Source organism: Neodiprion virginianus, chromosome 6 (assembly GCF_021901495.1).
Source record: "Neodiprion virginianus isolate iyNeoVirg1 chromosome 6, iyNeoVirg1.1, whole genome shotgun sequence".
NCBI lineage: Eukaryota > Metazoa > Arthropoda > Insecta > Hymenoptera > Diprionidae > Neodiprion > Neodiprion virginianus.
In genome coordinates this window covers 4,217,355-4,235,269 of record NC_060882.1, presented here as the reverse complement: position 1 = coordinate 4,235,269, position 17,915 = coordinate 4,217,355, and the positions used below count along the sequence as shown (strand labels likewise).

At 42.4% G+C, this 17,915-nt stretch overlaps 2 protein-coding genes across 3 annotated transcripts; both read right to left on the bottom strand.

Annotated features, from left to right (window-relative positions):
• Positions 1 to 276: 276 nt before the first annotated feature.
• On the bottom strand, positions 277 to 6,738 carry LOC124308036 (nose resistant to fluoxetine protein 6-like). The gene is made up of 11 exons (XM_046770348.1): positions 6,036 to 6,738; positions 3,995 to 4,233; positions 3,690 to 3,895; positions 3,538 to 3,626; positions 3,191 to 3,396; positions 2,271 to 2,609; positions 1,811 to 2,007; positions 1,316 to 1,442; positions 1,044 to 1,233; positions 808 to 950; positions 277 to 705 (listed from the first exon to the last, which is right to left on the bottom strand). The coding sequence occupies exons 1-11, from the start codon at positions 6,466 to 6,468 to the stop codon at positions 568 to 570; spliced, it is 2,307 nt and encodes a 768-aa protein (XP_046626304.1). The 5' UTR covers positions 6,469 to 6,738; the 3' UTR covers positions 277 to 567.
• A 1,017-nt stretch (positions 6,739 to 7,755) lies between these two features.
• LOC124308040 (nose resistant to fluoxetine protein 6-like) lies at positions 7,756 to 17,445 on the bottom strand. 2 transcript variants are annotated; one of them, XM_046770356.1, is made up of 12 exons: positions 17,423 to 17,445; positions 13,596 to 13,837; positions 13,189 to 13,424; positions 11,516 to 11,727; positions 11,002 to 11,072; positions 10,603 to 10,808; positions 9,544 to 9,870; positions 9,261 to 9,454; positions 9,008 to 9,134; positions 8,644 to 8,833; positions 8,405 to 8,547; positions 7,756 to 7,891 (listed from the first exon to the last, which is right to left on the bottom strand). In XM_046770356.1, exons 2-12 carry the CDS (start codon positions 13,810 to 13,812, stop codon positions 7,778 to 7,780), a joined length of 2,037 nt encoding a protein of 678 aa, XP_046626312.1. In that variant the 5' UTR covers positions 13,813 to 13,837; positions 17,423 to 17,445; the 3' UTR covers positions 7,756 to 7,777. The 2 variants fall into 2 exon arrangements, with proteins under 2 accessions (XP_046626312.1, XP_046626313.1); XM_046770357.1 differs by lacking the exon at positions 17,423 to 17,445 and adding an exon at positions 15,717 to 15,789.
• Positions 17,446 to 17,915: the final 470 nt, after the last annotated feature.

Genomic DNA, 17,915 nt, shown 5'->3' with positions numbered 1-17,915 from the left:
GCACGTTTCAACCATGGAAGCGTACGGCATGCGCCTTGTTGTACAAGCCGGCACTCACGTTGAAATCAACAATGCCGAGGTGTACGTATGTACACTCCTTCGCCGAGAGTAGACGAGAAATAACCAGCCTACCAACGAGACGAGACGCGACGTCCCGTCCCTAATACAGGAACCGGAGTCCGAATATTCGGGAATAGCGAAATCCGAAGCAGGAAGAACCTCGCACGGGCTAGATACGCTTGGAAATGGATTTGGTGGAATAACGTCGACGCCTGATTATATTATATAACATGAAGAATATTCGTTTTATTTATACAGGCTACTCAAGTGAACGTCGCAGGCGTCTCAGCTTAGCGCCATTCGTAAAAATAAATACCTACGTACAATATACAACATATATACAACAACATAATTCACTCATTTGTCTTTTTCCCAGCTCGAATGTTGCCGAGTGGTACTTATATAAATATCGATAACAATAAATGCCCCGTTATGATAGCGGCACTTTGGGTAAACGACGCGATTCTACGAGCGACATCGACATCGGGTAATAACGTTAGTCGAAAGCTACTTTAACTTCTTCACTTCCCGCTTGGTTTTTCTGAATACTATTTGAGACAGTTCCGCGAACGGCGCCTCGACGCTGAGATGAAGGATGATCGACAGGATGATAACGACGCTCAGTTCACCGACCATCTCCTTCATCTGAAATATTTTAGGGATAAAGATTGTTTCATGCTTTACAATGGAATTGCCGATAACTTTAGACGTCGTATCTCAAATCCAAGAAGAAAAGGTTGTACTCACTATTGAGGGAAAATCTGTATGCTTCGGAACTCTCAGGTATCCTGTGAAACACACGAGGATTCCCAGGTGAAGCAGAAATACGGAATACGATATTCTTGAGAGGAACTTCAATACCCTGCTGGAAAGAAACGCGTTGACCGGTCCTGAAAGAAGTGATAATTTTTTTTTAGTAAATCCACCTTCCTGCAAGGAAGGCAAGCTCCTGTGACGCAGATATTTCAATGTCGAAAACGAACCTCCGTAGCCGTTATGACAGGCGACAATTATCCAGGAAATGGCCACGGCCCAAACAGTCTTGTGAAACGCTCCGAAGTACGCGTGTCTCCAAGATCCAAGCGGATAATCGACTGCCAGATAGCCCAGAGATCCGAAGAGAGGCCAAAACAGTCCAAGCATCGCCAATGGCCAGCCTGTGCTCAGCATCGTCTGGAATCAAGGTTCCACCCGAAGCGGTAAGGTTAATAACGAGAATAACAGACAAGTGTGTGATGTCGAACAGCTGTCCTACCTTCGACATAGTGATGCTCTTGTACCGGTGCATTAGATACCCCGTTGCAATACCGATCAAATAGGGCATCGCTCTGGTGTGGGAAACGAAATAGAAAGTTCGTACGTAGGTGAGAATCGCAATGTCGCTGAAAAGGAACGAGATGTAAGTATGAGTGAAATGAAGAATGATTTCGCAGGTTGACTCGTTAGCGAGAATTTAACTGCAACGGGACTGGAGACCGACTTATCGCAATTCTAAGATCGGTGGAATGTGTTGCAGAGAACCTCAACTTTCCCGACACAATAACACAACACACCGATGATACTACGGAACCTCGTAATCGGCGCGTACCCACGTGTTGCACACTTTCTACTTATGTTATGCGCCGTGCGGTTAAGCCATTGGATAACCGACGGTTCTGCAGTCTTATTCTCGACGCAAAAGACACGGACTTTGGCACAATTAGTCCTGATTTAAATATAGCCGTAGGCGTTCCAGTGCCGTTCAACTTACTCCGAGTGCATCGTTATCGGTAGACCCGGTAACTTGTTCAACACAATCGTCGCGTATTCCACTGCAGTCGCGATTCCAGCCACTGTTATCAGGAGAGTCATGCCCAGCTTGGGATTACGCCACAGCGGCACTATCAGCAACGGGGCCAACAGGTACAGCTGCATGTCCACAGACGTGTACCAGGATTGGAGCAGGCACTGAAATCACGATGAAAATGAGCGATGAAAATTTTTGAAACTTATAAGCTGTTCAACTTGACAGTTCCACAGTGTAGTCTTGTCAGTTATCTAATCAGTTGCAAACCTACAAATTTGGTTATAGGTTATTTTATTACCAAGTACTTATGGTACTCGTACTTAATCAAGTTTGGAAGGAACTTTGAGCCAGATTTTTTTGATATTTTTTTTTTCTAATTTCTTATTCGGCTGATTTAAACCATATGAAGAATAATTCAACATACCAAGTGATATCCCTCACGCTCGTTGTATATGTAATTATTTACGTAGAAGACGGTCTTCCACCAGTTCCATTCGCAAGCGACCTTGTTTTCGCCAACGTGCCGATTCCATAGCGGTCCGTTCGATATTCTGTACATAACTGATACGTACAGACCGATAACGACCAGGAGTGCCGGCGTCAGTCTGAGGTACCTTGTAATGGCACTTTTCCAGTGATTTACGGTTCGCTTTTCCAATCCTGGCATCAGGTTGTAACACCGAACGAGGCCGCCGATGACGAGAAAAGTGTCGACGGGTAAAAAGAAATTCCAGAGAATCATGAGGATGGTGTACTGTTGCGTCTAAGAGATGATTTCGGTAGCGTTAAACAGATTTCGTTTCGCAAACATCCAAAACATGCTGTTCAAAGTTCAAAGATTTGCATTATTGCGGTATACGAGAGTATGAATTTTATCCCGAGTATCGAGATGTTTAAGTTTTATGTTCTCTTGCCATAAAAAAAAAAAAAAAAAAAAAAAAAAGAAACATTACTGATTCATGAGTTCGGAGTAATAAAATTTTTTTACAAGTTTTAGCCGATTGAACGAACGACCGCAAATATGCATACAGACTTGAGCATATTTGCGCGCACGAATGCACTGGTCTGTTCCCTGGATTATGTCTAATTATTCGACTGTTTCGCATTGAACACGTCGTGTAATTACTGTCAGGATTCAGCTGAATATTTCACTTTGCATTGACGTCAGTGAGCTAAAGCTTTTTCAACAAAGACGTGGGTCGTGATTCGCGAGGGGCTTTGCAAAAATCCTGCTCACAATCAGCCGCGAGCCTATTGTTTCCTTAATGCCAAAGATCAACCCCTGCAAGAACAAACGCTTTGCCTGGCTCGAAATGCGAAACGTACACCCGAAAATGGTCTTACTTTGAAAAAAGTCACTTTGTCCGAGTAAGGACTGGAGGATGCCAGGAGAGCCTGGTGGCCCATGACAACCCAGAGCGACGAAATTCCTCGTAAACCGTCCAGGCATTCGATCTGTCTGCTGGACCGACTGGGCGAAAAGTCGGTGAGATTTTTCCAAGACCGTTTCAACGAGAACGCGTCTAGTATCTTCACACTTAACGGTTTTTCTGAAAAAAAAAATAGATCGATCGATCAATCACCGGCAAACAATATCGCCCAATTCCCAGCATGTTCTTTGGCAGTAAGAAAAATTCGTTGACTCTGCACTTTACTCGGAAGTAAAAAGTGTCCTCGCAACGCATCCTCACCTTCGTCCTGGTTGTCGTTGTTGTTACCGTCACTCTGGTCCCGGAGCGTCCCGACGACGACCAACGAGACGATGACCATCATGCTTAATCTGGGAAAAAATCAGCCGTTGTTATACGTCCGAAGTGTCTTTACCCCGATGTGTTATACTTACAAAATGAGCTTGTCCCTCAAGGAGAAGCCCTGTGGCTGCGAGTTCGTGTAACAATCCTTCGAGTGCACCGTCGCTCTGATATCCAATTCGGGGAAGATCCGCTTTCCGGCGGCGTTCAGCATTATCTCAACGTCGACCGGAGAACAAGTTGCCGGAATGCACATGGCCCACTCGATTCGTCCTGACCTCTGCATCGGTATTGTTCCCTGGTTTGGAAAATAATATTACTGTAAGGAAGCCCTCCTCGGCACTCGGAAACCGCGTTCTTTTCCTCCGATAAAATGTGCGAGCTTCGTTCCACGTACCATGGTCGTTTCGTACGTCTCCATGTTCATTCGACCGATAGTCATCGTTCGGACGATTTCCTGAAGCTTGTCGTACACCGGATACGTGTTCTTCACATCCAGATTATAAACGGAGGCGAGACAGTACTTCGGCTCAATTTCCTGGTCGGTTTTCGTCCAAAGACACTCGTCGAAATCCCCCATGCTGCGGATATTCCCCATAAGAATACCGTGGGGAAACTTTGCGCTTGCGTCCATCACTGCGGGAAAGGAGAGAAGCACGTTAAGACGAATAAAATAGCGTAGATCTCATAGTAATGAACATTGAATTGAGGTCGATCGCGTCACGCTTGAGATTACAATACGCCTTTGTAACATATTACACGCATATCTCCCGGATGGATGAAATAATCATTAAATTACATATATTTATCTGTTGCGCAGCGAGACATGATTCGTTCTTTTAGTTAGTTTGGGCCCATGCAGATAATCCGAAATTCTATGATTCTCATTCAGATCAGTTAGTGATTCGTGTACAAAATATGTACGGTCTCTTGGAACAGTGTATTTTCCTACAAATTCAACTCGTTTCGATTTTAAACCTCGCAAACAAACTGCTTCGTTCATATTTTGTATTTTTAATAGTATCATTAAATTTTCAAGACAACCCAACGTCACAGGTGTAAAGTAACAATTTTAAATATCACTATCTGGTGTAAAAATATAATGGGATCTGTGCGTAACATTGTAGTAATCGCACAATATTTCCTTGAAGTAGAGAATTCTTGAAATTTTTTTCAAAATGGGAGGGGAGGGGGGGGGGGAGCGGGAATGAAGTATTCGTCTAATTCGTTTCTTGAGAAATAGAAATACGCAAAATTTGGAGCTGTTTCAAGTCTGATGATTTTCTGCGTGAGGAACTTGATTTGATGCAAAATTATAAATGTTTTTTTTTATTTTTGCAATCAGCCCACAAAAAAATATTCAGTATAGTATATTTGAACTGGCAGTTCAATCAGCAGCACTAGACACACAGACGCATTCGTTTTTATTCATAGACTTTGGAACACCGAATTGAAAATGCTGCTCCCGTTATAAGAATTATGCGAAATGATCTGTTTCAAACTTTCCCGACTCCTGGCCATATCTCACGTTATTGCTTGCAATTAATATTACTCAAACTTGGCGGAGAAAAAACGTTGTATATTCAGATCATTTTTTGACCGAGAGTCACAATTTACGTCACAGTGAAATTAACGCCTTCGCATCAATCCGATAATGTTACGAGTCTAGGTAACTTTTGAATCAGTGAATATAAAACATCCGTGAATGTACCGGTGAATTCGTAATTCGTACAAAATACGCGACGTGAGCCGATGTTCCGGCTGGATCATTAATTGCGCAAGTTTTAAGATCGCTAGATGGTCTCTCGCGTAACTGCTATACCAGTTTTTACTTTCTTTCAACTTGCGTAATATTGGATACACATTTATACCGCGATACGAGTAATGTATGTATATAAAAGATATTGAGGTAACGGTTTCTTTATACATTGAATAAATCATGCGGGTGTATACGTGTTATACCATCCACGGAACGGTGTAAAGTAAAATTAATACAAGCGCCATTGACACACGTGTGTTTTCCCTCTGTCATGAGTCAAGAAATCTGTACGGTGATGTACTTTTTTCCTCTTCTACTCGTCAGATGAATCGTCACTGTCCACAATTATATATTAAGATGCATTTTCCACCGATGCATTCACTTTCACAGTATATAAATACTTCACCGTTGACGCTCAACTTTCACAGTTTAATTGAGAGAACGAAAACTCTTCTTTTCTCGCATGCATATTTACATCACCGGCTCTTACTCGGAAGTGTACGGTACAACGTTAGACGTACGATAAATTTTTATCAATTCTCAAAGCACAATTGGAACGCCTACGTGAAACGGTTGCAAAGCTTCGCGTTTAAAGAACCGGCACAATTGACAAAACGATATCGGTAAAGAGGTAAATAAATCTAACAGCGACGACCGTTCGACCAGTTAAATTACTCACTCCTGACGGCCCAGTGGGTGAAGTTACTCAGTTCCTGTAAATATGTCTGCGTGTCCCTCTGGCAGGCGATCCCAAGGTTATCCGGAAGCGGTGTCAACGTCGATATCACCTGTGTAATCCAATTCTGGGGCGCACTGGGTCTGAGTGACATGCGATTGAAATCCTGACCCGTGTTCGCGACGAAGTCGTCGTCGTCCTCGTCTTCGTCGAGTAGGTCGGATACGTTTTTTTGAAAGACATGTTTCGGGACAGCGACGGTATGGTTGTGGGTAAAATTTAAACCACTGGTAACCGGTCGTCGAACACTGGATGCGTTGACTTGATTGGTATCGCTGCCGGTGACCGCGCCGGTGCAACTGGAGAGAATTGCAGTGCTCTGAGCCGGAACGTTGAGACACAAGCCGTACAACACCACCAACGAAACGGCACGCATTTTGACTGAGGAATTGCCTGAGCGAGAGCGTCGGCTTATATAGACTCTTTAAGATCTAAGGGCTTACATAAAACTCGCTGACAGCAATCCCCGAACAGGATAGCCGCCGATAAGTTTCGGCTTGTGGTAGTGTAACGAGTAGGAAACAGAAAACACCTCTTCCTCTCACTCGGGCCGATTGCCTGGGAAGAATAGTCCTACGAACTAGCCGACGAGCAAAGTAGTCGAACGGACAACGTTGGACACTTTCGCGCGCAGACTGACCCCTACCAAAATCATTCACCTCTCCAGCATGGTTCTCTGGGTAAACACCACCGTTCCCAGGTTCGCGTAATCACCACGGAGCCAACACCTCGTTGGTGGTCATAAGAACTACCGCCGTTTCCGCTATCGGCCTCGTCTCCATTCGGCCAATAATATTTACCTGCATCCCGACTGGCTCCGGGCTGATTTTCAAAATAACAACACGCCGATTAACATGGCTCGGAAACTTCCAATATTTCCTCTCTTATTAGTCCACATGGTTTTCACGCTCCAGCTTGTTTGCTCTCATTCTTACGGCTAACCCTGGTATCAATTTTTTTGTTTTTCTATTTTCTTCGTTACCTCGTTAAGAAATAATTCCAGAAATGTACTCATCGTGGTAGCTACCACACAACATGAAATCGTTCCAAGAAACTTTCAATAAAATATTTTATACAAAGATTATGAGAATCTTTTTACGAACAGCAACAATCAAGAAATCGTTTGCAAGTTTCTGGCGCGGACATTTTCAACTTGCCGCAACCTTTTATTGAAGTATTTTTGAAACGTTTCTTTCCTTTCATGAAAGATTTCAGAAAGTATTCCGAAATATTCATTGTTATGTGGAAGGTAATACCGGGAAAATAATTCACGCTAAATTTGACTAAGGTCAAAACGGTAAACCACTTGATTTGTTCATCGTTTCTTATGTACCATCGACGCAGCGTAGTTCCCGAGATTGGTTTGGGAAATCCCGCATTCCTATACTGTACCGATAACTCGTTGATCTCTGTACATCACGTGAATTTTGTCTCTAATTTTTCTACATGTGCAGTAGCTGTTTCAAGCTGGCATTATGTAGTGATAGGAATTTTTTTAAAAGCGAAGCATCATTGAATTGCCGCGAAACACGACGGTGTTGATAAGGTATGCAGACGGAAAAACTATTTTATACCCATTAGTGGAAATGGATAACAATTATGTAATGTAGAAAACAATATCTGAATAAAACCAGGCCAGTGATTTACGACGATTTGGTCAAACTGCCATTTTAATAATACAATCATTACTGCTTCTTGAACATTTCTTTTGTTACACGATACAGCGGAAGCTCTACGAATATATAAAGTAGCAAGGACAACGCAAAGATGAAGACGAAGTCACCCATGAAATCTCGAATCTAAAAACACAAAGAGAACAAAAGATACACACAAGTTTCAAGAGAGCCTGTGTCCGTGAAACGCACAAACATGTTGGCGCAAAATAAGTTTTCGAACAGTGTCAAAGAGGATGTGTCATCTCACAGGGCTGGAGTTGCACGCAACTTAAAAAATATCATTGCATTAATGGCGTAATATGGTAGAATAGTTAATGCCATCCTTGACCAACATTAATGTAAAGTTCGTATCAATCGGGAGTCTACGCAAACGAGCAAGACCCTTTCACCGGTTCCCGGACAAACAAAATCATTTAAAAATGTCGTTGTAACGTGGTCTCGTTGCTTCCATATGTTGGTTCAACGACTGAAAGTTTGGATCAGGCTTGGGATAATCCAGCGACGAATGAAAACGACAGTATCTTAATCTAGAGGCAACGTCGGGTCATCATCCGGAGGAAAATTGAAATCGGTTGTTATTATCAAGTTCGTTGGAAGAGGAATCGACCTGGCTGCGAACGAGCCGACGAATCTTACCGAGATGTAGATATGGAGCTGCCTCGGTACTTGGAGAACGGCAGCGTTGTAAAGCAGCACAGCAAGGTGGGTCAGGAAAACGCAGTAGCTCAATCGTCCTAGAATCCTGAACGCACTGCAGGACAGAAAGGCGTTGACAGGGCCTGGAAAGTGTAAGTTTACACGGTACTTCGATTATTATTACGGTGTACAAAAAGCAGGAGCGTATAAAATTAGTCCCAATTAATGAAGTCCCCCACCTCCGTAACCGACGTGACAGGCGTAAACGACCCAAGCGACGGCAACGGCCCATGCGAAACGATGAAGTCCTCCGTAAAGGGCCGACTCCAGGATATTATAGGTGTGCTGGAAGGAGGTCATGTCTTTTGCTCCGTAGACACAGGCGTACATGACGGCTAACGATGCTATCCACCCCGCGGCGACCTTCCACTGTTTTGTGAACGTTGGTATGATTAAAAATGGAAATAAGTACACGAGCCACACCTGAGCTTACGCGATACGCGCTGCGCGACATTACTATTCCAAGTTTGGACCAGAGATGGTGGTGATAAAGTAAGGAGAAAAAAAGAAATAATAACGACAAAGAACAGTCAACGAACGTACCTTGGCCAGGGACGGGGAATTCTTTAGGTGGAATAGGTGGCCAAGCAGAACGCCGACGAGATACGGTGACATTCGATCGTGAGTCGCCATATAAAGATCGTGCGCGTACGAATTGAGTACGGAATTTCTGAGTGCAATAAACATACATTCTCGTGTGAAACCGGCATTTCGTAATTGTGAATGCATATTGAGATACAGGCTCTCCGAGGTCGGCAACTCGTTGAGCCGATCTCGTGCTAGGGAGCTAGATTACCTAACCGTGAACATATACGTTCCGGGAAACTCGTTGATCCAGGTTGTCAAAAAGGGCAGAACGATCGACACGGTCACCGCTATTGTGAAAAGCATTTTTCCGATCAGCCTCCACTTCCACAGCGGATAGACTAGCAGCGGAGCTACAAGGAAGAGCTGCATGTCGGCGGACAAATACCAGGACTGTAGAAGGCACTGGAAAAGGAGAAAAAAAAAGAAACACACCTTCGAAAACCGAACTCGGTCCGTCGGTTTCAGCTTCCCTTGATCACCGATTCGCTTACCTTGTCATTTCCCGGCACGTAATTGTTTATGTACAGCAAATTGTGCCACCAGTACCTTCTGCACGCTTCGACGTTACGCCCTACGTAGACGTTCCACGTCGGGCCGGTATCGAGCCGATCGAAATACGACACGTAGAATATTATGACGAACAGATAGGCCGGGGTCAGACGCAGATACCTCTGCAGTCCTGATTTCAAATAATTTGCCCTGCCCTGCTCAAGCTCTTTCGTCAAATTGTAAGCGCGAAGAAGTCCGCTGACGAATAGAAAGGTGTCCACGTTGAAGTAGCTGTTCCATATCACATAGTACCAGTAATCGTTGTGAGTCTGAAAAACGCGTTCAGGTACAATGCGGGAAAATTGCACCATAACGCGAGCGTGCGAAATTTGCAGCTTGGAATCATATGTAACAACGCGTTTCGCGATTCTATAACCACGTGCTGATACGTCGCTTATTATATTCTACGGGCATTTGCGTGTAGACGATACGAAAAATACCTGCTCACAAAATTTGCCCAAACCGCGCACACACACGCAGACAGGCAGACACGCGCATGCATACACGGACAAAGAGACTGGTTGATGTAAACAATTTGATTTGGCTTTCACCGGAGAAAGTCTTTGGAATTCAACGTGCTGTTCACAAAATTTTACAAACTGTACCCAAATACGATCGTATACTGGATAGAATTATCGAATAACTTATGTAATTCGTATTCTTACTCCGTAGTTTATAAATATGACCCAACGCTGCTTGCAGTTACGTCAACGAATTTGCTCCGACAGTTTCAAGTCTTGATTTTTCCACATTTTATTTTCATTTTGGTACCCTTCCTTTTTTAATACGTCTCTCTCTCTCTCTCTCTCTCTCTCTCTCTCTCTCTTTCTCTCTGTCTCGGCATCTCTAAATCTACCGCCATACATAATGCATTAAATCAGTCAATTAATCTCCCAAATTTTTTTCCCCCCGTCATAATTCATGTTCCAGTGTGACAGTTGACTTGAACTGCGTCATTCGCAAAAATCATCCATCATATTACCATACTTCCTATACATCACCTGCATGGTCTCGAGTTTATTGATGTACGCCAATTGGCCGATAAGCATCGTTTGGTGAGTCATCACGACCCAAACGGTTGACAAGGTTCTTATTCCGTCCAAGCAGGTGATCGCATCGTTGGGGGGAGGGCCGAGATTCGCCAATTGGTGCCAATTATCGACGATCGAAAAGGCTCGCAAAATCTTCGGCAGAACTCCGTTTCTCTCTGGTGGAAGGCCAAGTTCAATGCAATGTCACTCATTATACTTTTGTATAAACAGATTTGGAATAAATTACGCGTGCATACGTTCGCGTTTCATTTTCATTCAATTTACCTCGGTTAACCACACGACTTTGAACTGTCGTAAAGCATATTTCGAGATACTTTCAAAACCAATCATTTAAAGCCACGGACTTACTTTGCACATTGGTAATTATACTCCATGCCGATCCAACAATGGTGAAGGTTAACAGCGTTACACAGATGAACCTATAACCGATCAATCAACACTTCTATGTCAGAGGTAATACTACATCACCGTCAATATTTCGATCGGTAAAAAATCTTTGTTTCAACAAAATTTTTCCCTCATTCTTTTTGTCAGCGATCGTAAAAAACCGAAACCATATTTCGACCTACAGATCATCGGTCGATCTTTGAATTCTGAATTTGACGCGATGTCGTGCAACTGAACTTTTAAACTTGTACCCAGCCTTTCACCGTGCAAGGCACGTGTTAGAAAGTGACAGTCATTACCGATCCTCGATCAAAGGACACCGTATACAGTGTCTCGTGAACTTCTGATCTGGCATAAAAAAAAAAAAAAAAAAACATGATGCATCGGAAAAGTTGCACGATCGAAGATCTTTCCGTGATTCAAAGAAAATGGAATGAGATACGATTTTTTTCGTTGATTCTCTTAACGATCTTACGTTACGAAATAATCGACCCCTGTGAACGGCTCAGTCCGTAACGCAGTGTAGCAAAGATCATCTTCGAGTGAGACCGCAACCTGAACGCCGGTCTCAAAGGTTGCCCGTCGAATAGCATCTCCGGTCATAATGGCAACATCTTTTGCTGAGCACGTTGACGGAAGACATAAAGCCAGTTCGCTGCGTGAATATGTTGGCAGGATCAAAGTACCCTGAAATAAAATTATGGACATGTATCGTTGAATCAGAAAATTTTCAATTCCGAGGACCCGAACATAAATCGTCATTGGGCATGCGGTGTAATGGTTGCCAAGTTGTTAATCGTACAATTGAATTGCAGAATAGGATGGTTAATATCGCATGCTTGTTATCAATCAGCTTCTTCTTTAGCGTGAATTTTTATACCGATTTGTTGAATATATAATCACGGAAAGAGGTGAGAGAAAAAAAGTAAAGGTCAAGAGTTCAGGAGCCATTTTTTTCGATCGGAAATTGAAATTGAACGGTACCACATAAGTGATCGTCGAAGCCGTAATGCCTTAGTGATGAATTCATTACAGGTGTAGCTCGAGAATATTCCCGAATCAAGCACGGCAGCATGGAGAGCACCGGGAGACACAGATATAAATGATAAATAAACATATTATTACAGAGTACGTAGTTTAGAGCGGTGGATATCAATCGTCCGCATGGAGCGCGATTATTCGAAGAGAGGACAAGACTTCCATCGCCGGCAACACGCGATCTTGCTCTTGCGCAACCGGCCAGGAAAGAGAAAGCGAAAATGCAGCCGGCTCTGACATAACGCTTTGCTCCCAATTCCAATCCCCAATTCACCATTCGAGATGAATGAACTCGACTGATCCGATCCTGAGAATTCCAGTTTGTAAGACCGGTGCGATCGGTTTGACTTTTTTTTCACCATTTTTAACGTTCGTTTAAAGATTCACCCATTTATTGACACAATTACGGAACCGAATGTTTTTTTTTCTGGTCATGTAATGCGCCGATAGTGAAATGATCATTTTCCAATGCAGAAACAAAAATTATTGATCAAAGTTTAGTTACGAGGACGATATTAATATCGTTACTTTGATTATTCTGCTTTGCAAGAAGCTAATAACCCGATTAACCGTCAATTCAAGATTATTATAAGTGGGACCCAAAATCAAACGGGATAAAAAATAAAAAATTGATAATGTCATTTGAATTCTTCCCATATTGAGAGTCTCAGGAGGAAATCACTAGACGAGCAATGGGTAAGATTGCGGTATCGAAATCACGAATACTATTTTACCGACCGAGCAGCTCGATTATCCGAAGTAGAAACAGGTGAGACTTTCAACAACCGCTGAAGGTAATCCGCAGGTGAGAAGAAGGGTGGGCAAATTTCTTAGAACGCTGACAAGGTGGAGCCACACGAATTGAAAAATATTTAAATATTTTCGGGCGATTGCGAATGCGCCGATTTCAAATCCACAGTAAAATACAACAGCCGACTTTTGGCCGCGAGCCTTTTTCTCTGAACGTATGACAAGCGCGGTCGATTGCCACACGATTTTGTCGTTATTTTCATTCTTCGTCACGTTATCACAATTCGGTACGATGTTGTTTTTCCGTCGATTTTCGCCACCGCTCCAACTGGCATACGACGCAATGTTCGTCGAACTTACTTTATCCCAGTCATCACCAAGCTCGAGCAATCTTCTACCCGCCGTAACGAGATCGATGTACTCGAGTATGGTGTCTTCGTTCTCCCCATAAGCGGAGTAGTTCAATCTAGCCAGACAGTATTTTCCCACGTATTCGTTGTCCGGATGCCGGATCTTGAGACACTGGTCGAAATTTCCCATCGAACGTATATTTCCCGACAATATTCCGGCCGGGTAATTTGCCGTAGCGTCGATCACTGTTGTACGAGAATTTTATACAATACATTATAGATAATAAGCGTTACATTTACCTGCGTAACGATTCAAAATCAAAATATCAGTTCCAAAACGTCGTAAGCGGTTTTTAACGATCGGACTAATGCGTGCGTGATTAATATCGCTTTTAGTAGGTGACGTAAAATACAAACTTCCGATGGCCCAGGTGTTGGAAAGGTTTTTCGCAGCCTCGAGACAATCCAGCGTATCGTTTCTACACCTGGAATCCACGATCGACGATATTGGTTCTAAAAAATCCGCGATCTGAGTCGTCCACTTCATCGTACTGTCTTCGGATCGTATCGGAGAAACGGATACGCCAAAAGTAATCCAAAAAATTATAGACATGCCTCTTTTTGCAGAATTCATTGTGCCAATGCCGTAACTGTAAACGCTGTAAGAGATGCAATATAATTATTACGGAACGAACGTTTATTTCGGTTTCCTTGACTCTTTTTCTGCAACTTCACATATCCTTGCTTTCAGCCTTTCGTAATTCAAACACGTTTCAACCGATGATGAAATCATTTTGAAAAAATGATGCCCAACTCATCTCCAACGAACAATTATAAAAATATTCTTTCAGGGAATCTTGCCTTCGATTTGTCAGCAAATTGCACGCATATTTTCAAGCCAAAGAAATTTTTAATACCGTTTTTACGGCCAGGTTCGTCACTTGCATCCAAAAATTTATCGCTCTATTCGACTCCGCGCTTTACATATTATACTTGACATTCTGTCACGCGGACAATGACACTCGGTCAATCATCGCGAAGCGGAACCGAGAAAAAACGTTCGTATAGATCAAGATTTTTTGTTTCGTCGACCTGTTTTCATATCTTTTCAGCCGATTATTTATAACCATTATATTATTGAATCGCAAATCCAATTTAAACAAAGGCAGCAAGCGAATAATCATGTCAAAAAAATTATAAAAATCTTCTGCTACCTTCTGCAAGTGTCATATGGTGGCCTTGCTGCGGGGTTTGAAGCCTCAATAATTCCCTTGACGATTATTTATCGTGAACCCGAGACCGGATCTTGATTTACGGCTATTCTAATTTCGCAATTAGCATGCCTATCAGATCACACGTTTGGCTTTTATCTAATTCGCTCACAGGTTTTCTTCCGCGTTACACAGTGTCATAATTAAGCTCGTATGCAAACCCGTGATGTACGTAGGATCGCGGTAAAAATATTGAGGAATCTACAGAGAGGAAAAAAACTAATGAACCAATTAATGAAAACAAGAGATTCCGAATGCCCACCGAACGAAGTACGACACGTGATTAATCAAGCTTTCGTTAAATTCTTTCGAAGTGACTGACGCCGTTGGATCGCAAATTCTGTTCCGTCAAGGCGGATCTTTCAGATCTCTGCATTCACATTACCCGGAATATTCGAAGGCGTAATCCTAATCTTTGAAGCCAACCAAGTTTCTATTTTTTTTATTTATTTGATAACCGATCACTAGTCGACGAAACCTCATTTGTTATGCCTAATCGATGGTGACGATGCGAAACGCGTTCGGGCGTTTGAATCCCAGAACCTGTTGAATTTTTATAACGGTTCCTACGTACCGATGCTTGTTCGTATATCTACAGACACGATTTTCCACCTGTCTCCAACATTGGTTTCTGTATTTTTCCACGTCACGTTCGTCATTATGACCGAGTTCCCGACGCATTGGCGAAAACATATGACACTCTTTGATCAAACTGATTAGAAACTAATGGATATTTTATTTGAGAAGTATGCCTTTCGATATTTTTACCGATTATTGTCTCCGTGTTGTGACCTGTGCTATTCACGAACTCGCTAGCAAACCAGTAAAACCAGATATATCGCGTTATTATTTGCGGACGTATGGGATGGTATGATTATTGACGGCAGGACAGGTCTATGTATAGTGGAAATTTAGGCATTCCTATTAAATCGAGTCAACCTTATTTAATTTACAATCCATCGCCGCTGGCAATTAACGAAACAGAGCTGAATGCTTGATTAGACAACCGTGATTCTGGTCGTTAAATCAGAGTCATTTTGAAGCTGCTATCGCATCAAAAAGCCTCAACTGACCGTCCGTGACGTGAGTGTTGGGATATTCTCAAGTTGTTTCGATGATTTTATAGAAAAAAACTAGTACGGGCCGCACCGGTATTATCACTGGACTAGTTCCAACGTAATACTAAATTAATCCGTATTTATTACGTGGAAGGTGGCTTATTCGCTTTCCTTTTTTTTCCTGTCAAAATAAGTAAACTAATATTTACCTTCAATTCTTATCAAATGCATTCTACTTTTATCCGATTTACGAAAATACTCGGCTGCATTATCTTGACACATTGCCGGAAGCGATGAAATCAGATACATAACTGAGGTACAGTTATGTATAATACAAGACGCCGTTTTGATTTGAAAGACCGTCAGCAAAGATTTCTCAACGTTGTTGCCAAACATTCGAAAACAAACAAATTGTTCTCTCTCGGTCTCAAACTTGAGGTACACAACTTTTTATCAAATTTGTTATTTTCGAGTCCTTGACTTCGGCAATTGCAACAAGTCATTATTTTGATATGCGCTTAATAAGAATCGTGCAAAATAAAATGGATTGCAACCGTAACGAATTGCAATAAAATGATATTCGCCATGCAAGAATTGACGCACGTGAAAAAAATGACGTTAACGATTCTACACCTGATTGTTATAAACGATTTTTTTTTCTGCGGTAGCCTTCATGTACAAACCGCAATGAAGAAAGTGAAGGTTCTTCGTAGTCCTTTAAGATAGAGTAACACAAATTTTCAATTAGCCAACACAGTAACAAGAGATCATTACAAATGCCCGCACGCGATGTTGCGAAATTTATACCAATCAAGCGAAATTTTATTAGGCTGAATTTGGCGCAGTATAATTTCTAAATCCGTAATTAACCAAAATTCGGCAACTGCAAGAATCCAACGCTTGACGTCATTTTACCCGCTTCGAAGGACGTAGGCCGATTTCGACACTTCAAGACCATCGTAAAAAGTAAGTAATGTACGCATGTACGTTTATCACTTTTTGTGCACCGCCTTGTATCTGCTTTTCTCACCGCCTTGTATCTGCGGTGTCTTTTATTCGCTATGCAGTTCCCTATAAATGCTTCCTGAAGTCTCGAATTCTGTTCTTCCTGTTTCGAATTTACGGCCACATACCGTCTTTTCATTATTATCTCGACTTGAACTACACCAATCGTTCGCATATGTATAATTGTGCTAATATTGGGATGTTTAGATTTTGCGCAGTTTGAGATTGAAACACGTTATTGCATTCCTGCTCGCCGTGTTTTTTCAATCGAAAGATCATCACCGTCCGAAGATGATCTTCCTTGTGCGCATATCGCAGCAGTTATTGAAAAAATTACGTAAGATCTGCAAGCAATACCCGAAATAACACGAAATGCGTGAAATAGTGACAACGAGCGAATGATCGTCCGTTTAATTCATCATTAGACGCACAATACGGAAGTCTGCAACGCTTCGTGTGTAAATAATTCAATCACTATCAGCGTTATGTATTTTTGGGCGGAGTTTGTGACGCGCAATACTCTCGGCGTCGATCAGACGTCGGTTACTCGTCTTTCAATCTTCGTTCACAGCTCGATACTCGCGAGGGAACTTCTATTAGAATTTCTACCGGCGTGTCCCGCTAACGTGCCGAGAAGAATTTCAATTCTTGCACTATACACGCGCCAGTCTTCCGACAGTCGAATGTGGGTACGAGACTTATTCAAAATGAAATTAAAAATATAAACTACACACTTGCACACGCGCAGAGAAATTCCCGTGCCTGTGACACGCCGGATATTAAATGCATCATCGATTTGCCAAGCATCGCGTATAGAGAAGATAGTTACTTGAACGTTCTTGACGAAATTTTTAATAATCAATCGGTATGTCGACAGCGTTTTATCATGCTTACTTTTACTGCAGCTTACCGTTTCTGTTCTCTCTCTCTCTCTCTCTCTTGCTCTCTCTTTCCAGACTAGACACTAAACTTGGTACGAAAAGCCAACGTGAACAACCATGAATAAACACAATGAAATTATTCGAGACGTCTTGTGACGTTAATTAATTAAGAACGCCTCGATCGAACTGCGAGTCGACGCGGATGCGACCTGATCGAAACCTGATGACCGTTGCACATTTTGCTAACGCACCAACCTACATTCAACCTCGTAGAAATATAACAACGTGGAGTTTTGACACAGTTTCTGATGTTATTGATGTCTGCTAATCGTTGCTGAAATTCTGACTTGTTGTGTTTTTTGTTTATTCTTTCCTTCGCCTCGATCGGTGAGTTTAAGGTGAGTTACGATTCCACGATGAAATCCAGGTAAAGCTGATTACCTAGAATTTCTTTCACTTGAAAAAAAGAATTTGTTGGAAGGGTCAAATTAAGCATGAATAGTGCAAAACGGCGCGAACCAG